This window comes from Bidens hawaiensis, unplaced genomic scaffold (assembly GCF_021521415.1).
Source record: "Bidens hawaiensis isolate Kalapana, Puna unplaced genomic scaffold, B.hawaiensis_p1.1 tig00032846_1, whole genome shotgun sequence".
Taxonomy (NCBI): Eukaryota; Viridiplantae; Streptophyta; class Magnoliopsida; order Asterales; family Asteraceae; genus Bidens; species Bidens hawaiensis.
The window spans coordinates 1-23,815 of record NW_027495624.1 but is presented as its reverse complement, the minus strand read 5'-3'; the positions used below and the strand labels follow the sequence as shown (position 1 = coordinate 23,815).

The following is a 23,815-nucleotide window of genomic DNA, read 5'->3' as shown; positions in this document are numbered from 1 at the left end:
AAGTGTTATCGTGGCTGAATAGATCGAAGAAATGGGGAATGATGTTTAAAGTAGACATTGAAAAGGCCTATGATTCGTTGAATTGGGGTTTTCTTGATCAGTCCTAGAACAAATGAATTTCCCGTCAAGATGGCGGAAGTGGGTTTTGGCGATCCTCTCGGTAAGTAGGGCTTCAGTGTTAGTTAATGGGTCCCCTACACGAGAATTCCAATGCTCACGAGGCTTACGACAAGGGGACCCATTGTCTCCTTTCTAATTTGTAATTGCTATAGAAGCCCTTACATGCGTGATGAAGCGGGCGGTGGACAAGGGGTTGTATTGTGGGTTAAAGTGCGGGTCAGAGGGGCCGGTACTTTCCCATCTTTTGTATGCGGATGATGCGATTTTTGTGGGAGAATGGAATTTATCAAATGCGGTAAGTCTAAGCAGAATTCTTAGGTGTTTTTAGTTTCAGGCCTACGGGTGAATCTGTCCAAGTGTCGGCTTTTTGGGACTAAGGTAAACAATATTGAGGAAAACCAATTAGCGGAGGTATTTCAATGTAAAGTTGGTAAACTACCATTTATTCATCTGGGTCTTCAAGTGGGTAAGAATATGAACAGGATTAACGGTTGGGATCCGGTCGTGGAGGTGTTTAGGAAGCGGTTGTCCCAATGGAAGGCAAAGAATCTATCTTATGGGGGTCGGGTCACAGTAATAAAGTCGGTTCTAAACTCCTTACCGACTCATTATTTCTCATTATTTAAGGCGCCCGAATGAGTTGTGGATAAGCTTGAGAGATTGAAACGAGTATTTTTTTGGGGAGGTTCTGAAGAAAAGGCGAAAATGAATTGGGTTGCGTGGGATAAGGCCGTAGCTCCCATTGAATATGGGGTTCTCGGTCTTGGTCGGTTGCGGGATGTGAATGTTTCGTTATTAGCAAAATGGTGGTGGCGCTTCAAAAATGAGAGAGGTAGATTGTGGTGGAAGGTCATTTGGGCCTTTCATCACTCGTCGAGGTCATGGTCTGTGATTCCGATAAAATTATCTAATCCGGGTCCGTGGAACCGGATTGTAAAAATTGAGTCGATATTACAAGAAAAAGGGATTGAGTTGAAGAGGTGTTTTTTGCATGATGTGAGGAGTGGGACGAAGACATGGTTTTGGCTAGATAATTGGCTTGGCCCGGTTCCGCTTTGTATTCGGTTCCCTAAGCTTTTTTCCTTAGAAAAGCATAAGTACTGTGTTGTGGCAAATAGGTTTTTTATGATTGAAAATTGGGTTTGTGGGCAGTGGTGTTGGTCACGGCAATTATATGGTAGGGAGGAAATTGAGGAATTTTGTGGTCTATTGCAAATGTGTCAAGGGGTTATAATTAAATTAGGGGAGGATAGGGTGGTTTGGAGGTGCCATGGTGAGGGTGACTTTTCGGTCCGAAGTGTAAAAGAGAAGCTGATCGAGTGTGAATATACCACCCCTGATTTTATTTTTAATTGGAACCGGTTAGTGCCTAAGAAGGTCAACTTGGTCGCGTGGCGTGCAGAACTGGGTCGCTTGCCAACCTTTGACGAGCTAAGAAAAAGAAATATTTCGGTTAGATCAAATATGTGTTTGGTATGCGGGGAAGTTGAGGAATTGATAGAACATGTCTTTATTTCGTGGTGCAAGATGCTTACTTTCTGGTATGCGGGGAAGTGTGATTTCTTAATGGTGCAAGATGCTTACTTTCTTTTTGTTTAGCATTCGCGACTTGTTAGAGCTCCATAAATTTTCCATGTTTTCTAGAAAGAAAGCAAAAACTTTTCAAGCGGTTTGTTTGATAGCGACTTGGTGCTTGTGGAAAAAAAGAAACAAACTTGTTCATAGTGGGGTACCGGTTTAAATTTCGAGCTTGGTTGAGGAAATAAAGGTGTTGGGGTTCCTATGGGTTAAGAATAGGGGAAATTTATAGAGGCTTACTTGGGAGGATTGGCGGATGTTCAAAGAGTAATGTGTGGTCTTTTTTATATGTTTGTATTGGTGGTTTAGCATCTTGCTAGTTTTTAAAATGAAGTTTTTGTTGATCGTTCAAAAAAAAAAATTTGCTTCGAGAGTGACACGTGGTGGTATGTAAGCCGTTGAACTGGTGATTAGAGAAACGTGACGTGGATGGGGTGGGAGGCGTTGGATTGGTGATTGGGGTTGGGGAGAATGGACGGTTGGATGATGGTGTGAATTTAGTTGCATGAGAATCTTGAGTGGGTTATAATGTTACTTAAGTAGTCCCTTGGGTTTCCCTAACTTGTAGAATTTGTCTTTTAAAGCGTGTTCGTTTCATATAATTCGTTAGAATTCAAAGAAATTGGAATAAAAATCCCATGATATGGCGTGTTCATTTTGTTGGAATTGGAATCTTAATTTGTTGGAATTTAAATGGTGTGTTCGGTTGCCAAAAAATTGAAATTGGAATTCAATTCCTTCAAATTCCTTTAAATAAAGGGGTTCTAAATCCTTCAAAAATGTGAAGAATTTCAAGTGAATTCGTTGGAATCTTTTCTCGAGGTTTTTTTAATGAGAACAACGAATAAAGCATTTTAGTTTTTCTACTTTTTTTGTTTTCGATTTATATTTTGTGTTATGAGTTTTTATTTTTATTTTTGAATATTTTTTGAGGGGTTTTTAAACCTCTCAAAAAATATTCAAAAATAATAATAATATATTCATAACTCAAAATAAAATCGAAAACAAAATAAGTAAAAAAAACTAAATAGTTTCCGCTGTTATCCTCGTTAAAAAAAACTCGATTCCAATCTATTTGTCAAACGAACACATCAAGAATGGAATGAGATTTCAATTCCTTCAAATTCCAATTCATATTGGAATGTTTAGATTCCAAATCCAATTCCTTCCAATTCCAAATCCTATGCAAATTCCAATTCCAATTCCATTGCATTCCGTGAAACGAACGCGCCCTAGATTCTTATAAAATAAATGTATTGTTTACAAGTCTGTATGATTTATTATTGAATGCGGTATGTCGGACTTATCATTCAATATCTTTAGTGATTGATCTCTATAAATCATCAGTGTATTACATATTAGTATCACATGTAGCCCAAAAGATAAGAATTAAACGAGGACTACCCGATGCAAGTATCTCATAATGTCTGGGTATTCTGAAAGGTCTTGTTACATTATAGCATAACTAGGATAGAGCTCGTGTAATACACGGGTGGTTAAATTCAACAAAAAAATTTAATTTTGTAATATACATGATAACATATGTTATAGATTCAGATGATATTAATAATCACAAACAAAATTTTACAATTCATAAATTTCTAAAAGTTTATTTGAATACAACATTAGATGTTAACTTAATTGTTTAATAATTTTCTGGTATTAATTATAAGTGAATTAACAATATATCATTTATAAGTCAAGAAAACCAACACAATAACTACTTAAGTGGAGTTGGTAAGCATCTTTAGTTTGAAATATGAGGTATTGAGTTTGAGACTTATATCACATAGTAATTTATTTTTCAAATTTTACAAAGTGTTATCTTCATATGAAGATGGTTGCATTTGAAGAGAAACTGGGTCATAGGTTATAACATAACTAAACAAGTTCATGCTCCATATTGTGTTTAGAAGAAGAATTAATAAAATAGAAAACTGCTCACATGACATTTATGTAACATCCTATGTGGAAGCCTTAGAATAATACCATGTGAAAAAATTATGCCTTATTATATAGTTAGATTAGATTATTTGGTTTTATTATAAAGCTCCACCGTTTTACGGGATGACCTTTTAAAAACTATAATTACCAATTTTCAAGATTGTCACAAATAGTGGGGTCAAATAATTTAATAGCCTTTTAAACAACATTAAAACCACATGCAACCATGAATCATGACTAAAAATAAATACTACGTTTTTTTTTAACTACCAAAAAAGCCCAACCACTTTAATACATCAACGGGCACAAGGCCACCCTCGCCCACAATTACAGACAACGCTGTTAACCAGCCCGTCACCAACTCCTGGAAAAACTCATAGCCCGAAGGCCCACTTTGATAAAACCATTAGCCCACCACCCACACCTGACATTTTGTCACGAACAAGATCTATTCATCTCAACAAAACAAATCTTTTAGGTAGTGTTTGGTATGAAAAAATGAAGGGTGGAATGGAATGAATTAAAACATGTTTGGTTGTCATGTGGTAATGGAATAAGCTATTCCTTAAGGAATGAAACTCCTTCCAATTAGGGTATGTTTGGTACGGGGTAATAGAATAGATGAGGGAATGGAATGGACGTAGTAATGAAATGGAGAAAGGAATGAAATGGATCATTACCATTCCATTGTCATGTTTGGTTACCATACAATAATGGAATGATTAATCACTTTATTATTATTATTATTATTGGTAATAATAATAAAAAATAAAAAAAATACTATTTATAATAAATGAATATTTATAATAAGTATTTTTTGGACCTCGTGCTGCAACGAGATCGTTAAACTGTATATGCGTTGTGAAATGTTAACTCATCCAATTTAAAAATAAAATATATTAATAACGCAATAATAGTTCTAATATAATAATCGTTATATTATAATATACAAAATGATAATGATAATATAATAACTATAATTAGAAAATAATAATAATAATATAATTATAATTTTATAATAGTAATAATGATTGTTGACTTTTTGACTTTTTCATTACTTGAAGAAATGAAAAAAAAACACCCATACCCAAATGAATGAAATCCTAAAAATGAAAGGAGTTTCATTTCATTTAGAATGATCTATTCCATTCATGCATGGTAATCAAACATGTTTTTTTCATTCCTTTGGAATGGCTTATTACATTCCATCTTCCATTCCTGCATAACAAACACTACCTTATAGAATTTTCATTTCTTTAAGAAGTAGTGTTTTTTTTTTTTTTCATTCCTTCAAGGAATGAAATGACATAATAATAATAAATATAAATAATAATTGTTATTATTATTATATTATAATTATTGTCAAATTTTCAATATTATTATAGTATATTATTATTATTATTATTATTATTATTATTATTATTATTATTATTATTATCATTATTGATTTGTATATTATAATATAACTATTATCATATTAGAATTATTATTATATTTAAATTTAATGAGTTAACATTTCACAACGCGCATGCATGATTTAACGTTTTAACGATTATTTTTATTCGATTAAATAATCTCGTTGTAACGCGCGAGTTTTAAAAACTAGTTATTAAGAATATTCATATTATTAGCTATTATTATTGTTATTATTATTATTTTCTAATAACAATAATAATTAGTAAATAATAATAATGATAAATATTATCAGTTTATTGTTATTAGTAAACAATAATATTATTATTAGAATAATATTTAATAATCTACATCTACATATATAATAAAAGAAAATAATTCTGTACACGCGTCACTCTAAAAACAACCAATGGTCTATTTGTGACATTTGAGCCAAAACAAGGTACACCTCAGTACGTATTTATCGATTAAGCAAATAAACGCGTAACACGTAACAATCAAACGATTAACCGAACGGGTCTGGTTATGACCCAGATATCCTGGGGGGCCATCTATAAGTGATATACGTTTAATATAGGCTAAAATAGTAGTAATATGGCCTTAGTTCAATAGCAAACAAGTTAAACGAAAACATGTTTGTTTAACTACCCGCTATAGATTTAAATGCGAAAGATAGTTACAAACCAAGCATTGTATCATCCGTTAAGCCGAAAAAGACTTACCAAACACTTATTTGAAATGTTTTAAGCGATCCATGAAAATATTTTCGATTTTTACAAACATATAGTATGTTTTTATAATTTTACACAAAACTAGCCGAAAAACGCTCGTTTTCGCACTGTTTAACACACTCGATAAGTTTTTCGGGCCAAAAATCGAATCCGAACTAAATTTGGACCTGGGTTTTCGCATTTGGGCCTTTAGAATCAGATTAATGGGCCAAATTGGGGCCAATGGAGCCCAATCTTTCTTCCGGCCTCAACCTTGGACCCCTCCACCCCTTTTGATTTTTTTCACATATAAACTAGTTTAAAGATATTTTTGCACATTCATCCACAAGCAAAATTCTGTAAAAACCTTTCTTCATCAGGAAACTCTTCAAACCCTAAGGTAAACAACTTAAATAAGCAACTTTTACACTTGTTTAACCTTTATTAATACCATATAAACATGTTTTAATTGTTAAAAATCATAGTTAACCATGTAAAACACTCAAAAATCATTCAAAAACATACTTTGATGCTAAACCTAGTTTCAAATCAGAATCATGATCTTTTTTGGCCATAAACACGGATTAAAGGGTTGAAACGGCATTTTTACGGTTCAAAAGTTTGTTTTTGTGCACTAGCCGAAACCCTAACTCAAGGGCTGTTATGTTGATGAAAAATTGCTTGGTTTGTGATATAGGACTTTTATCTAGCCTACATAGGAGCACAAGAGCTTGAAAAGTTGACTAGAAAGGCGGAAACGAACCAAAACCGAGCTAAGGTAATGCAGAAACACTCGCTTACGGGCTGTTTAGGTTAAGGTTATGATGTTCATATTTTTAGGTCTTGAAAATTTTCAGAGACATCAGAGACCATATCATTGAGTCCCTGTTCAAATTTAATAATTTTTCAATCATCCGAGAATATTTGGAGAATTTATTACCGAATTGGGACGTTTAATGGGGAAAAATAGTTAAAATGCTTCAAAAATTATGAAAATTTTCAGGGAACTCATATTTAATGTATTTTAATCACATATGAATTTTGGGATCATTTGGAGAAGTCTAAGGGTGTTTTGTGCATATGCGTTCGTGTGAATTTTTATAGCCGAATTTGGGCCAAAAAGAATATTGCACAAGCCTTTTACATTCTGGAATTGATACAGGTTGTTTTGGGATATAATTTGAGGTATTCAAGAATTTTTGTGGAATTTTTGGAAATTGTTTGGGATAAACGGACGATTTTCAGGCGAAATATAGTTGATAAAATTAATTTTTAAAAATTAATAAATCAGTAAATAATTCCAAAAATATTTTTATTAAAATATAAATATTTTAATTGATAAGTGGCTAAATTTTCATAATTTAACGATTGACGGTTAATTAATTATGCTAATTTGAAACAAATTCAGTTTTTATAACAACCGGCAAGTTCGCGATTAACGAACCTGCGGGAATATCAAAACCCCAAAAGTGATCAAAAATCATATTTTTGGATTAACTAAGTAAAAACGAACCTTTTTATGAGAAACCTGGAGAATCTGGATAGATTGTGCACGTTTCTTCTCAAATTAAACTGAATAAACGGAAACAGACCCCGTAGCTAATCCGGGACCCCAATATGTGATCTTTCTTTATAACTTAATCATTTTATTAACCAACACATTTACCCAAGTTTATTTCCCCATAACTGTTTTCAGAAAACGTAAACGAACAACTTGGCCCAGCTGGGAAAACGGGAATCTGAGCCAAGTTCGGTTTTAAGTATTAGACATTGAATAACATCACAACCTAAGCCTATTGTCACTTTCTGGGCATTCCAGCCATACCCAGATTAGTTATGCAGCCCAGTTTAGTATTGAGATTATAATAATATTAAAGTATTAATATTATTATAATATTGATTATAGGAAACCGTGATTACAAGTTACACAAACCTCGAACCGACGTGCTACTGATTATCTACTAAACAGTGAGTTTCATGACCCCACTCTTTAAACAGTTTTACGAACTTTTGGGGTGAAAAACATGTTTGATTATGTATACATATCTGAAATTTGTAATGATGTGAATTATCTAAGTACTAACACACGAAAGTCCCCACGATCACAGTGATTAATTTCGAGCCGGTGGCTTATGAATTGGTTTGACAAACCCAAACGAAATCGGCCTGATTGCCATGTCACATAGTGCCATTTGCAGATGACCATATTTATATATACAGGCTATGTAGTGTTAGACATAGCTACCGGGGCATGTTGTGGGCGAAAAGGGAGCCACAGTGGTTGATTGAGCATGGGAAATGGATGCACACAGCACATATAGTCAAGGCTTCACTGTAGCTTAGCATAATTACATCATTTACATACATACATACTTATATCATGATTACAAGTGTTAACTTGTGAATATTCATAACTGTTTTCTTGAAACTAACAAACTCCAGTAGTTGACCTGTTTTAAACTGCTTTTTAGGATTACCAAAGTTGGAATAAAGTGATGTCGTGCTACCTATTGTGGAACATGCTCGATGCTATGTGAATAGATGCAAGGTTAACATATTTTGTTGTAACACTTAGTTTGAACACAAAGATATATCAATGTAATATAATGTAAATTAGTTTGTAATGTTTCTTTATAAACAATCTTGTTGATACCAGATGTGTCTGTTACATTCCCGTTTTACGCTTCCGCATTGTGGCTGACACCGCTCATTCCCATATCCCTGTTTACATGGATCTTTTCTACCCACCCATAAATAACTATGACTCGATCTGTTGGTAACCCTAATTTTGTCTTCACAGCAGCCGTCACTCTCTTTTACCTCTATCCTTTCCATTCCATTGTTTTTAGCAAGTAAGATTTCTGATAATCGTTTCAAGTTTCAATCATATCCAAGATTGAATTATGCCATTATTAATGTTACAAATAGCTCCGGTGATGACCATTCTGAAGCTTTGGTTTCATTTTCCATTCTATTGATTGTTTAGGAGCGGTGCATTGAGGTAAGATTAATTGGGTTTTCTTCGATCTGTAATGGGTTGAACAGCACAGATTTCACCAAAAAGTTGCACTAAATTCATTGGATTTTACCTTTGCTCTTGCAAAAGCAACTTACTATGGTTACTTATCTCATCGGAAATCTAAGATACAACTCCAGAAGGTGAGAACATGCCTTATTATAGGTTGCTTTGCATTTCAATTAAACTATAAGTTTCTGCTTTTTAAGTCATTTAGTACTATTTAAATTGGTAGGCAAGCAAAAGAAAATGCAGCCACGATAGTGGAAGAGATTTTGATGATGAGGATCTCAATGAGAGAAGAAGCCATGGGTGATAGGTTTTTCTTTTAATCACCTCACAATACTATGTTGGAAAAAAAATATGTGTGATTTTTAACTCGCATTCTTGAGTACTTACCGCATATAATTTTCTTTGGGGTATGAGTTTTTGTTTTAAGCAAAATAACTAAACGGATCAGTTTTAATATATCTTGAAATAATCGATAAGCAAATGCTGTTTTTGTGGGTGATTTTGATGATGTGGACAATTTAATCTCATGAATTTTTTAGATGATTTTCTTCACCTGTTGTGAGTTGTGTGATGTGGTAAATAACGAAATATATATGCAGAAATTTTAACATGCATAGTTAGCAAAGCTATTAGTTGCAGGTTGCATATAAATATAACATCATTGCTTAATTTATTTGGATCATCTCGTGCATTGCACGGGTTCTAAATCTAGTAATAATAATAAAGTGAAGAATCATTTCATTTCTACATGACAATGAAATGTGATGATCTATTTCAATCCTTTGTCCATACCGTTACCACGTTCATTCCATTCCATTATTCATTTCATTACCCCATACCAAATATACAGTTAATCTTTGCTCATTTTATTTATCTCATACAAAACATGTATATATAGAAGTAGTGAATATACAAATTAACATATACAACGCACCAATCAATCATCTGATGGGCACCTTGATCCAACCGTTGAGAAAGCCAATGGCTAAGATGATGAACGGTGTAGACATGCCGAATATGATAATGTACGGTAGGGGTGTCTTCATTGGATTCTCACCTTCTCTTTCACCTGCTGTTTGCCAATACCTGCACATTTTCAACCGTCACTAATAACATCACTCGTCGCTAAAACTCAAGAATCAAACCGCTCACAGGGCCGTCCAAACCGCTCTTCGCTTGTTCGAAAAATGCTCGCTTGTTTTTCGCTCAATTGTAAACAAGCTGTCTACTTGGTTCGGTTCGGCTCGAATATTTTTAATTTATTTTATATATAATTAGATATGAACAAAAATATAAATAAATTCACAACACACATAAATATAGGTATACAATTTTTAAACTCTTTAAAATTTTCTCAATTCCGTAAATTTTATAGTTTTATTTGTTCGCTTTAAGTTTTCAGAATACATGAAGTTTGTTTACATATTCATCATATCTCAGTTCATATTTATTTCTCAAAAAAATTTACAACATATTGCACATTTGTCTAAAAAGTACCAATATGTATATAAAAATATATTATTTACAACCTTCAAATTTGTTTCTTATTGAAAATTTTAATGTGAAAAATATATAAATAATGTTCGAAAATCACTTGATGTTCGATCAAAAAATGCTTGATTCGATTTTGGCTCGTTTCGATTTTCGCTTGGTTCAAATTTTAGCCGTTCGTTTCGGCTGTAAAGGAGCCAAGCAACGAGCAAGCCTTCGCTTGGTTCGGTTCTGCTCGTGAACAGCACAAGGGTGTGCACGGCTCGGTTCAGTGCACTTTTGGGTTAAAACCGAACTTTTGTTTTGAGTTTGTAAAAACTATTCGGTTTCAGTGTTTTTTAGTTGGGTTCGGCTTGGATCTTTTCGGGTTTCTCATTTGGGCTTAACAATTTTGAACTGAAAAAGAAAGTTGGCAAAAAATAATGAATTTAGGCTTCAATTTTATTGTTAGTCAATAATTAGATAGGCAAAACCTTGGGCCTGGGGTGGTAAAACCCAAGCATTGTCGGTCCCAGTGTCCAAGTGCTAAATCGATACGAATTCGGTCGGTTTCGATTACGTGCGTTATGGTATTAGAACTAAAGCAAAAAAAGTAAAAACTGAGGTGGACCAATGAGGTGGCATCGATCGGTAAAACCCGGGTGTTGTAGACACTGGGCGTTGAGGCTATGAGTCTAGGCAAATTCGGTTGGCTCCGTCACATTCTTTTCGGTACCGAATTTAAAACAAAAACAAAAACAAAAAAAAGAAGCAAAATTGGTATTCGGTCGGCTTTCGTTACGTTCATTACGGTAGCTGAACTAAAATAAAATGCGGCGAGTCTACACGAATTTAGTCGGTTTCGTCACATTCGTTACGGTACCGGAACTAAAACAAAAAATAAAATAAAAAAATGACATTCGGTCGGTTTTTTACGGAATTAGAAAAAAAATTTACCATGGATCACTGGGTGCCGGCAAGTGGCCCGATAGGGGCCTTGCTACACCAAAGTTCGTATATATATTAGTTTATTTGATTATCATACATTTAGTGAGGTTCGGTTCGGCTTTGGACTTTTCAGATTCGTCATTTAAGTTTGAAAATTTTTGACCTTTTTTTATAGTTAATAATTTATTTAATTGTTATACATTCAAAAATAGCTAATTTGTACCACATTTTTTTTTCTGTTAGTTCACAAGTTATTTAATTTTTACACATTTTGGCTCTAATATATTTGGATTAAACTATATATTAATTAAATTACTTTAAATTAAAAATAAAATATATAACCTATAAGTTTGGTTAGATTTTAATCACACAAAACCATCCGTTTTTATTTGGCCGGTTATATTTTCTCGTTTTTTCGGTTTAATGCACACCCGAATACCCGATAATACTTACTGATCTGGTTCTTGTTCTTTAGTAATGAACTTCTTCTTCTTCTTCCCATCTTTACCAACTTCCCCATCTTCCCCACCTGTAAAATTACCAAAATACCATTTTACAACAACAAAAAGATAAAATATTTTGAAGAAAAATATGGTGAAAGGTTATGTAAATGAACCTAGTTTTGCTTGAAGTTTGAAGTGATGATTTGGGTATGTTCTTGAAGGTTTGATGGGTCTATGTGAAGGTGTTTTTGGTGGGATGTGAAGCTTTGTGGTTAATGAAGTTGTTGTAGAAGTGGGAATGGTGATGGAAGACATGTTTTGGTTGGTTTGTGAGAAGGGCAGTTGGTGGTTGTGATCTTGAATATGTGTTTTGAGTTTGGGGTATGAAAGTAGTGGCAGTGAAGGAGTCCTTGTATTTTACCCCCTTTTCAAATTTTATAAATAAATTTTCTCACTATACAAATATAATAATATTAATATTAAGGAAAATTGGAAATAAATAATCCAATTTTTGTGTATTGGTCGATAATAATCATAAATTTAAAAATCACTACTAATGGTCTCAAATTAACTATTTTTGTCTTAATGGACCTCCTTAAAAATCACTTAACGCCGTTAAGATTTTTTTTTGAGTTTCAAACCGATGTTTTTGAGCTTTTGATCGGAAGAACGATACGATTCGATTGATGTAAACCTTATCTCGAAACGGTAATTCAGATGACTTGATTTTTGTTAATTGGAAATTCAAACACCCAAATTGAAACATTGTTTCGTCGCTTGGGTCACCGTTTCGAGATAAGTTTTACATCGGTCGACTTGTATTGTTCTTTCTATCAAAAGCCCTAAAACATCGGTTTGAAACTTGGAAAAAACCTTAACGGTGTTAAATGCTTTTTAAGGAGGTCCATTGAGACAAAAATATTTGAAACTTGAGACCACTGATATTGATTTTTAAAGTTGAGATTATTATCGGCCAATACACAAGTTTGGATTATTTATTTCCAATTTACCTAATATTAATAATATTATTGATTATTAGGAACATAAGTTACAACCAAGGCCGGTCCCGAGGATATAAATATATCGGCCGAGACGAAAGAAAAAGACCCTTAGGCCATAATGAGTAACGAATTATACAAACGAGCTTTTTTAAACGACTGTTAACATTATAACGATAATCGTAAAATCAAATATCGTAATAGCAGTTTCTTCAACTTTGTTGGCTTCACCGACGAAAACCCTCTTAACCGCTCAGAACAATTATGTGGAGTTACCATTACATGGTCAGATGCTACAGATAATACTTGCGACCGAATATTGAGTTACATTCAATGCACAACTGTCGTTGATCAAATGTCAATGTTATTAGATAAGTTGCTATTGCCACTAATCAATGGCTAATTTCGTTAGGTCAGTCATAACTTCTTTGCTACGATCGATTCATTTAGCTAATCGTTAGTTGGCAAGACATTTTTTACCGATCGATGCAACTTCATTGTGTCTTAATAATTTGAATGCTACATAAATTAAAATTTTAAACATTTTAAATGAAGTAGTTGAATGAAATATAAAAATATGTAATATTTTTGTTAGTAAAAAATAATTCGTATCTTTTCTTCACTGTTTTATTTCTTTCATACGATGCTTTACTTTATATACTTTTTTTTACTAATAATTGTTTTTATTATAATAAATTAATTAAAACTTTTTATGAAAAATCTCATTCGATATAAAAATATTTTGATTATGAAAAATAAATGTCAAAAGTGATGATTAAGTGAATATATAAATATTTGTAGGAATTTTTGTTGAGAAGAAGATAAAATGAATGTTTTTAGGAAAATGTATAAAATATAGTGTAACAACCGAATAATCGCGTTTGTGTGTTTCTAACATTGCAACTTGGATATTCTAATAAACATTAAAATTTAAGCTTAATTTAAATAATCCAAATGAGCGATCTTACGTTAGCTTGAACTCGATTCATTTACAAACAGAATCAATTCGATTCAACTCCTTAATAAACGGGGCAATTTCAACCTAGATTTCCTCAAAACACTTTCAAGTTACGAGCTTTTTTATTTTTTTTACCTTTAAGGGCAGATACGTCCTTTGAAATATACTCTTAAAATTCTTCTATGGTTACTTTGTGAGAATTGTGATAATTAACTTTTCTAAACAGCCCTATTTATCATTGATTATGACATAATTCATGAAAAAAATAAATAAAAAGGATGATCATAAATAATCGACGGCTGTCATGAGAAACTAGTCTATTGGTAAAAGACCTTGCCCTTCTTTAGTGAAGACGTAAGTTTGATTTTCACTTGGACCAGTTCGATGGACATCTAGATGAAAGGACGAATCAGCCAGGGGCGAAGGTTTATTGGGACCGGGGGTGACCCCGGTCACTGCCATTTTCTCGATTAATAGGGTAACTTTCGTGATTTTTGTCCAAAAATATTTAGAGGTGTTGAGCGCGGTCACCCCCAAGGCATTTCTCCAAAAAGCTACTGGTCACCACTGAATTTTTTTTATAACATCCTAGCGTTTATTTTTTTTATAAAACCTCGCAGTTTTCTAAACAAATACTAGTCGAATACTAAATGCTTTGTTTATATAAAACTCAAACTTGAAGGAAGCTATTTGTAATAATAATAAACTTGTTTAAACAACAACAAAAAAGAACATGATTGCCATTGGATTAGAGTTTAAAAACCATCTACCATTCATTCAGTACGTACAGAACTTAAAGTCATAGTCTCACTGGAGACTACTGGCCACCACTAAGCGCACGCCGTCGTCCGCCGTTGTTGGCCACCGCCCCGGATCGACCACCACACACAGGACAACACCTTCAACCTTGGAGACACCCACACACGCCGCAACATCGAGTAACCGCACCCTTCCTCTCGCATTATCATGAATATTTTAGGTCCTTTATTGGTTAAAAAATTATCTATATATTTTTTTTTGTAGGAACAATCATTTAAATGAATGATGAAAAATTAGATATTTAGATTTTATATTGTTTGACCCGACTGACCCAAATCGCCGAACCAACTTGACCCGAATTGCTCGCCCAACGCGAATCGAAAATTTTTAAGTCCGTAACTTCGGCCACCGCTGTTACTAAGTCCAAACTTCGCTACTAGATTCAACGCTTTAACTTTAGGTTCTAACCCGACAGGTGATAAGGATTTATAGATTATATCCGACTCCCGCATGTCACAAAGGTTCACGTGAGATTATTTGACGTTAAAAGAGAGAATAATCTACGGCTCAAATATTTACCTTAGATTTCATATAAAAACTAAAAAGTATTCAATGCACCAACAACATCACCATTGACCGTTTACTAGCAGTCTCCATTTTACCGATTCTTGAAGTATCCGAACCTTGATTACTCTTTACTCTTCCTCAATCCATCAATCAATCAAACCCCAATTCTCCATTATCACCAACAATCACCAGATTTCAAGCTTAAACCCTACTGGGTTTTATGATCTGACCACCATTTTTGAAAGAATTCGATTCAAGGGTATCAAATCTATCCCCAAATCACTCATTAGTTACACCTTTGAATCTTACTTGGGTAGATACACATGGGTTTTGCATATTATTGTAGATTGTTATTGGATTATTATTAGATCCAGTTGTGCACACCAGGTGTTTGTGAAAATGTCTGAGAGATTATATTGATAGAGACATGGGTTTTTAAGAGTATTATTGTTTCTCATTAATCAGCAGTTTTGAATCTTATTTGGGTAGACAAAGATAGGTTTTGTAGATTGTTATTAGATCTAGTGTTTATGCACACCGGATGTTTGTGAAAATGCCTAGGAGAAATAATATTGATAGAGACATGGGTTTTTAAGGGTTTTGTTATTTCTCATTAGTTAGCGGTTTTGAATCTTATTTGGGTAGATAAATATAGGTTTTGTAGATTGTTGTTAGATTATTATTAGATCTTGTGTCGGTGAACACCAGGTGTTTGTGAAAATGTCTAGGAGTAATAATATTGATAGAGCCATGGGGTTTTACAAGAAATCGAGAATTAGAGACGGTGCGGTTCGTAGGTTTCTTTCGGTAGTGTCGATAACTCTTCTTGGGGTTCTTTTGTTATTCTTTCTTGTTGGGATGAACTCAAACGGTTCAATCAGTTCAAGTAATGAAGTCGATAGTAGTATTAGTACCGAATTTAGCTTTAACGTCATGGGTTTGATCAAGAGTATTAAGCTTCCGAAACATAACCACTTGTCGAGAATGTTGGAGGGTAAAAACCAGTTGCCTCCAAGAAACATGGATTTGTATCCGAATCTAGCGAAAGACCGGATAATAATCGTGCTTTATGTTCATAATCGTCCGCAGTATCTCAAACTGGTTGTGGATAGTCTTTCTCGTGTGTCGGGTATTAACGAAACGTTGTTGATTGTAAGTCACGATGGGTACTTCGAAGAAATGAACAAGATTGTTGAAGGAATTAAGTTTTGTCAAGTTAAACAAGTGTTCGCACCGTTTTCGCCTCATATATTTCCGAATAGTTTCCCGGGTATATCGGTTAATGATTGTAAAGATAAAGAGAACCCGAGTGAGAAGCAATGTGAGGGTACAACCGATCAATATGGAAACCATCGGTCACCGAAGATCGTGTCGTTAAAGCATCATTGGTGGTGGATGATGAACACGGTTTGGGACGGGTTAAAGGAGACAACGGGCCATTCGGGTGATATTCTTTTTATCGAAGAAGATCATTTCATCTTCCCAAACGCGTACCAGAACTTGAAATTACTAACAAAGTTAAAACCGAAAAAATGCCCCGATTGTTACGCCGCGAATCTCGCTCCGAGTAACGTGAAATCCCGAGGCGAGAATTTCGACGGTTTGGTAGCGGAACGAATGGGTAACATCGGGTACACGTTTAACCGAACGGTGTGGAGGAAAATACATAGAAAAGCTAAGGAATTTTGTTTCTTTGATGATTATAACTGGGATATAACCATGTGGGTGACCGTGTACCCGTCGTTTGGTCGGCCGGTTTACTCGATACGTGGACCGAGGGCTAGTGCGGTGCACTTTGGGAAGTGCGGGTTGCACCAGGGTCAAGGGGCAAACGTTGCGTGTGTGGATAACGGGGTGGTGAATATCGAGACCGAAGAGGTTGACAAGGTGGTTAACATTAAACCCGAGTGGGGCGTGCATGTTATGCGCGATCAAGACGGGTATAAAGCCGGGTTTAGGGGGTGGGGTGGGTGGGGGGATAAAAGAGATCATCAGTTGTGTTTGGATTTTGCTAAAATGTATCATGTGAGGAGTAAAACATTTTGATGAGTTTTATAATATTTTGAATGAATATTTTGTTGTATGTAGTTAAAGACTGGACTTCATATCATACATATGTTAGATTTGATTTCTTGAAATGGAATAAAGGTTTGGTTTCTTTTTTCCTAGGTTTAATGTTGGGATGAATAATATCCACTTGTTATGCTTTTGTAGTTTTATTTGCTTGCTTTTTAACGAATATTTTCTTTTTGGAAAACTGGTAGGTTTTTTTTCCAAGAATTTGATGTATTTCGAACAGTGTTGTAGAACTCGCTGGGTGGTTTTTAGGTGGCCGACCCCTGTAGTTTGGGGAGTACTCGGCTTGTATTCGGGCATGACAAAATATAATATAAAATAACTATTGGATATTATATATATGTTAAAACAAGCATAATTCTAATTCATATCAAAATAAGCATAATTCGTATGAAAAAAAAAACATAATTTAAAAAATTCATGTTTTGTTGTTATTTTTAATTTTTTACTTAAAAAAATTTGTGGCCAAGCTGACCTTGGAGGGGGAGTAATCCGAGTACTCCGACTTTTGACCGAGTTAGACCTTGGCGAGTAATGGTGGCTGAGTTGGGAAAAGTGGGCAAGGTTGAGTGCCCGAGGACCCTAGAATCGCCGATTCTAAGGTCTTGAAATCCGACTTTTACAACACTGAGTTGGAATTATGAAACTTTATTATAGCATAAAGTATTTAGATGGATAGAATCATGGAAAGTAATCCAATTGTTAAAACAAGAATGGTTACCTCATATGAAAGGATTAAAACAAGGGTATTCGGGAAGAGCTCGGTTTCATCTCGGTTACCTTGAGCCCGAAGCGAGTTTCCACCCCATACCGCTCGGCTTCATATCGCCAACACACTTAGGGGTAACTATTATATATTTTCTTCCATACACCCTTAATACACTCTCTATTTTTGACATGACACTTCTTTATTGGTTGATCTCTTTTCATAAGACTTCATACACCCCTAATACCCTAACGTGTATGGTTGATCTCTATTCATACACCTCTCACATGGTGACATTGATGGAGAATCTCTAGTGTGGTTCTATTTAGATAAGCTTTTACATGGTGATGTTGAGGTGAATTGATGCTAGACTATAACTAGAAGTTGTAGTTCATGAGTTATTTGAGATTGGATTTGCTAAAAAGTCAATTCAAGCCAACTTAAACGGATTGAGGCTGAGTTCGGGATTATATTGGAGCTCTTTTTAGCCTAATTATATATAAAAATAATTAGAAAAGGTATATACTGTTTGATTCCCATCTGGGTTTTAATCTTTTTAACAATCCCATCAGTTTTCATTTTATAATCTTTATCTAATTCCCACTATTTTATTGGATTCAAAGGATCTTGAGTTCTTCAGTTCTTGATCAAGCCCTAATCTTGAATTCTTGATTTCAATGAATTTGATATAAACTGTTTAATTCCCATCTGGGTTTTAATCTTTTTAACATTCCCATCAATTTTCATGTTATAATCTTTCTCTAATTCCTACTGTTTTGTTGGATTCAAAGGTTCTTGAATTCTTCAGTTCTTGATCAAACCCTAATCTTGAATTCATTGAATTTGATATAAACTGTTTAATTCCCATCTGGGTTTTAATCCTTTTGATATCCACTTCAATTTTCATGTTATAATATTTCTCTAATTCTCACTATTTTATTGAATTTTAATGGTTCTTGAATTTCTTCAGTTCTTGAGCTCTTGATCAAACCCTAATCTTGAATTCATTGAATTTGATATAAACTGTTTAATTCCCATCTGGGTTTTAATCCTTCTGATTTCCACTTCATTTTCATGTGATAATCTTTCTCTAATTCTCACTATTTTATCGGATTTTAATGGTTCTTGAATTCTTGAGTTCTTGATCAAACCCTAATCTTGAATTCATTGAATTCGAGATATACTGTTGGATTCCCATCTGGGTTTTAATCATTTTAATATCCACTTCAATTTTCATGTTATAATCTTTATCTAATTCTCACTATATTATTGGATTCAAAGGATCTTGAATTCTTGAGTTCTCGAGTTCTTGATCATTAAGCCCTAATTTTGCAAAGAAACATGTCATCCAAATCCCACTGCTCCAAGAGCAGTTCTTCAAGGTTAAAACGCGACGCCCGTGTTAACTCGCAAACCCCGATTGATGCTAAACTCCATGTCGATTTCGAGGAGTCCGAACGCCAGTTCGACTACTCGACGTCGATAACGTCCACCAGCAACGTCGTTCCGTCCACCACTGTGTCTGCTTATTTAAGGAAAATCCAAAGGGGTAGTCAAATACAACCCTTTGGTTGTATGATAGCTGTTGATGATCAAACTTTAGGCGTGTTAGCTTATAGTGAAAACACCTTAGAGATGCTCGATCTTGCACCGCACGCAGTCCCGAGTATCGAGCAGCAAGAGGTGTTAACATTCGGGACGGATATTCGGACACTGTTTAGATCATCAAGCGCGTCTGCTCTTCAAAAAGCCGTTAGTTTCCCCGAGGTTAATCTACTAAACCCGATTTTAGTTCATTGTAAAACTTCGAATAAACCATTTTACGCTATTTTGCATCGAGATGATGTCGGGTTGATTATAGATTTAGAACCTGTTAACCCGTCTGAAGTACCCATGACCGCAGCCGGAGCCTTAAAATCGTATAAGCTCGCCGCGAAGGCGATTTCGCGGCTGCAGTCGTTACAGAGCGGGAATATATCGCGATTGTGTAATGTTTTAGTTAAAGAAGTGAGTGAGTTAACCGGGTATGATCGAGTTATGGTGTATAAGTTTCATGAAGACGAGCACGGTGAGGTTATTGCCGAGTGTAAAAAGCCGGATCTTGAACCATATCTCGGGTTGCATTATCCTGCTACTGATATCCCGCAAGCGTCGCGGTCGCTTTTTATGAAGAATAAAGTTAGAGTGATTTGTGATTGTTTGGCTCAACCGGTTAAAGTGATTCAAACGAAGAACTTAACTGAACCGTTAAATCTTTCCGGGTCGGGTTTGCGGGCCCCACATGGGTGTCATTCGCAGTACATGACGAATATGGGCTCGATCGTGTCTCTTGTAATGCCGGTAACCATTAACGATGGTGAGGGTGATGATGAGGATGATGATGATAATGATAACGATAATGTTAACGAGTCGCAAAGTGGGATTAATATTCAACATTCGCGAAAGGGGAAACGGTTATGGGGTTTGGTTGCTTGTCATCATTCGAGTGCTCGGTTCGTATCGTTTCCGTTACGTTACGCGTGTGAGTTTTTGATCCAAGTGTTCGGCGTTCAAATCAACAAAGAAGTCGAGTTGGCCGGTCAACAACGCGAAAAGCACATATTAAAAACGCAGACGGTTCTATGCGATATGCTTTTGAGAGACGCACCGATCGGGATTATGACTCAATCGCCTAACGTGATGGACCTCGTGACCTGTGACGGGGCGGCTTTATATTACAAAGACAAGTTTTGGTTACTTGGTGTTACGCCAACCGAATCGCAAGTTAAAGATATTGCGAATTGGCTTTTGGAAGAACATGTCGGGAGGACGGGGTTAAGCACGGATAGTTTAACGGATGCTGGGTATCCAAACGCCCCGATTCTCGGGAAAGCGGTTTGTGGAATGGCGGCGGTTAAAATAACCTCAAAAGATTTTTTGTTTTGGTTCCGGTCCCACGCGGCGAAGGAGGTTAAATGGGGTGGGGCGAAACATGACCCGGATGATAAAGATGACTGGCGAAAAATGCACCCAAGATCCTCGTTTAAAGCGTTTTTGGAAGTGGTTAAAAACCGAAGCTTACCGTGGGAAGATGTGGAGATGGATGCGATTCATTCGTGGCAGTTGATATTACGAGGGTCTTTGCAAGACGATGATGTGGCGGGTAGTGGTGACGTGGCGGGTGATGACGATGATAATGATAAGAAGATTGTTAGAGTTCCGGATGTTGATATGAGTATACAACGGGTTGATGAGTTGCGGGTTGTGGCTAATGAAATGGTTCGGTTGATTGAAACCGCTTCCGTCCCGGTGTTTGCGGTTGATGGAAATGAGAATATTAGTGGTTGGAATGACAAGATAGCTGAAATTACCGGATTGCCCTTGGATCAAGCGGTTGGTGTCCCGTTAGTCGATTTGGTTGTTGAGGATTCGGTTGAAGAAGTCAAAGTCATGCTTTCGTCTGCTTTACGAGGTACTTTAGTTTACGTTCGTTTATATGAATAATCAGAATAAAATAATCAGCTTTTCGTTTTTTTGATGGCAGGGGTTGAAGAAAAAGACGTTGAAATAAAGTTTAAATGTTTCGGTAGTCAAGAACCAAATGACCAAATTACCCTTGTGACGAACGCGTGTTGTAGCCGTGATCTAAAGCAAACGATCGTGGGCGTATGCTTTGTCGGGCAAGATCTAACGGCTCAGAAAATGATAGTCGAAAAATACACGAAAGCGAAAGGTGATTACGCGAGTATTATCCGAAGTCCGTGTGCACTTATTCCCCCGATTTTCATGATGGACGAATACGGTAAATGTTTGGAATGGAACGATGCGATGGTAAAGTTAACGGGCTTTCCACGCGAAGAGGTGAATTATAAAATGCTTTTGGGTGAAGTTTTCACCGATGGTAATTTCGGGTGTCGGGTCAAAGGCGATATGTTGACCCGATTCCGGATATTACTAAACGAGGTTATTTCCGGGTTGGATACGGATAAATTATTGTTCGGGTTTTTTGACCAAAACGATAAGTATGTCGAGGGGTTGCTTTCGGCTACCAAAAGGGTGAACAGGGATGGAAAGATTACGGGCGTTTTGTGTTTTATACATGTAACGAGCCCCGAGTTGCAACACGCGATGTTGGTGCAAAAGATGTCGGAACAGGCGGCGTTAAATAGTCTTACAAAAGTGTCTTATTTGAAACATGAGCTTAAGAATGGTTTAAATGGGATTAAGTTTATTGAGGATTTAATGGAATCCGAGTTGTGTGGTGAATAGATGCGGATTTTGCGTAATGGCTGCTTATGTCGTGAACAGTTGGAACAAATTGTCGACGATTCGGATATAGAAAGCATCGAACAATGGTATGGTTTTTAACCCGATGTTATGAAATATTTTTATCTGTTATCGCATATTGCTGTGGTTTCCGATTGTAACCTCAACCAGAAGCCGCAGATATCGGGTTGTATTATTTGATTATAAACTGATCAAATAATCATTTTTCGGTAATTTTTAATGGGACTTTTTACTATTTCACAAATTTTCTCAAATTTTGTCATAAAATGTATTTTTTTTGTTTTTGTTTTATTATCTTATTTTATGTAAGGTTAGTACCATAAAAAAACCAAATTATTTTTTTTATTAGAAAACTATTTCACCTCAATTTTGGTATATTAAAATCCCTCAACTTATAAAAAGTGTATTAATAATTCCTAAACTAATTATTATTATTAAAATGCATTATTTCTTTTTGTGAATAATGACTTGTTAACTTGTAATTGGACAAAATAAGATAGTACAATTTTTTTTTCTTTTGCAAAAATGTTATAATTTCATTTCCGCAAATTTTGATAAATTTAAGAGTTAACAAGTTATTAGTATTAAAAACAAAAAATCAGAATATATGCATTTTAGACAATTCTAAGGATTGCAATATTAAAAAAAATTAGTTTAGTCACTTTTATTTGTATTTTTTAAAAGTTGAAAGATTGTAATATACCAAAACTAGGTTGATAGATTTTTTTTATAAAAAAAGAAAGAAAGTATATTTGTTTTTTATTAAAAAATATCCAATAATTTGATCATCTGATTATTACAACTTGAAATGCTATATCACTTTCTTAATTACATTGAAAATCTTATTATTCTCTTATCACATAATTAACGCGAATGCATTGCTTCAGTTACATGGAAGTGAAATGTGCGGAGTTCAAACTCGGGGAGTCACTAGAGGTGGTTTTAAACCAGGTGAAAAGTTTGAGCCGTGAGCGGAAAGTGGAGGTCGTTTTAGATGCACCCGAACAAGTTACTTCGTTATCCGTGTTCGGTGACAATTTGAGGGTTCAACAAGTACTCGCAGATTTCTTATCTAACGCTCTCAGTTTCACTCCCGACTTCGAAGGATCTTCAGTTTTGTTTCGTGTAACTCATAAAATGGAACACATTGGGGCCAAGATACGAGTCGCACATCTCGAATTCAGGTCGTTAATATTTTTTTATTGCGTCTCTTTTAGCTTTATAATTCATAGGGTTATTATTTAAATAATTAAATATATAAAGATTATTTAAAAATCAATAATATGTTGAGAACTGCGATAACTATACAGTGGCGCATAGATGATAATAAAAATAGTGACGGAATCAACATATATGGTTCTGAAATGAACCCTTTTAATAGGGGTGGCAAATGTGACCCATTGGGTTGAATGAGTTGTAATAAAATGTATATGATGGGTCAGAATGGGCCAAACTAAAAAAAGAAACGGGTCAAAACAGGTTGACATTTCTTGAGTTTTTTTTTTAATGGAACGAGAAACACGGTGGAAACTTTTTAGTTTTTTTTACTTTTTTAGTTTTTGATTTATATTTCAAGTTATGAGTTTTTAATTATTTTTTCTTTTGAATTTTTTAATTAGGGGTTTCTCAAATTTTTATATAAATAATTTTTAACATTAAAGTGGAATGAAATGACAGAATTACCCATCCGTCGCCTGGGATGCCGGAGAAGTTGATTCAGGACATGTTTCATAGTAACCGAAGTGTCTCGAGAGAAGGTCTTGGACTTTATATAAGTCAACGACTCGTGAAGATTATGAACGGAAGTGTGCAGTATCTAAGGGAGGCTGAG

General features: G+C 35.0%; 3 protein-coding genes and 1 pseudogene across 3 annotated transcripts; 3 read left to right on the top strand and 1 right to left on the bottom strand.

Annotated features, from left to right (window-relative positions):
- Positions 1–9,694: 9,694 nt before the first annotated feature.
- LOC143584186 (uncharacterized) lies at positions 9,695–11,997 on the bottom strand. Its single transcript, XM_077066290.1, has 3 exons — positions 11,828–11,997; positions 11,665–11,740; positions 9,695–9,879 (listed from the first exon to the last, which is right to left on the bottom strand). Exons 1-3 carry the CDS (start codon positions 11,967–11,969, stop codon positions 9,735–9,737), a joined length of 363 nt encoding a protein of 120 aa, XP_076922405.1. The 5' UTR covers positions 11,970–11,997; the 3' UTR covers positions 9,695–9,734.
- Positions 11,998–15,412: 3,415 nt separating this feature from the next.
- Positions 15,413–16,982, top strand: LOC143584185 (alpha-1,6-mannosyl-glycoprotein 2-beta-N-acetylglucosaminyltransferase pseudogene; annotated as a pseudogene).
- Positions 16,983–18,838: 1,856 nt separating this feature from the next.
- On the top strand, positions 18,839–23,809 carry LOC143584183 (phytochrome C-like). The gene is made up of 4 exons (XM_077066288.1): positions 18,839–21,169; positions 21,242–22,052; positions 22,872–23,168; positions 23,662–23,809. The coding sequence occupies exons 1-2, from the start codon at positions 19,060–19,062 to the stop codon at positions 21,964–21,966; spliced, it is 2,835 nt and encodes a 944-aa protein (XP_076922403.1). The 5' UTR covers positions 18,839–19,059; the 3' UTR covers positions 21,967–22,052; positions 22,872–23,168; positions 23,662–23,809.
- LOC143584184 (phytochrome C-like) lies at positions 22,876–23,796 on the top strand (the record flags this gene model as incomplete). Its single annotated transcript, XM_077066289.1, has 2 exons — positions 22,876–23,168; positions 23,662–23,796. Coding segments are annotated over exons 1-2 (428 nt in total), but the record flags the coding sequence as incomplete, so codon positions are not given.
- Positions 23,810–23,815: the final 6 nt, after the last annotated feature.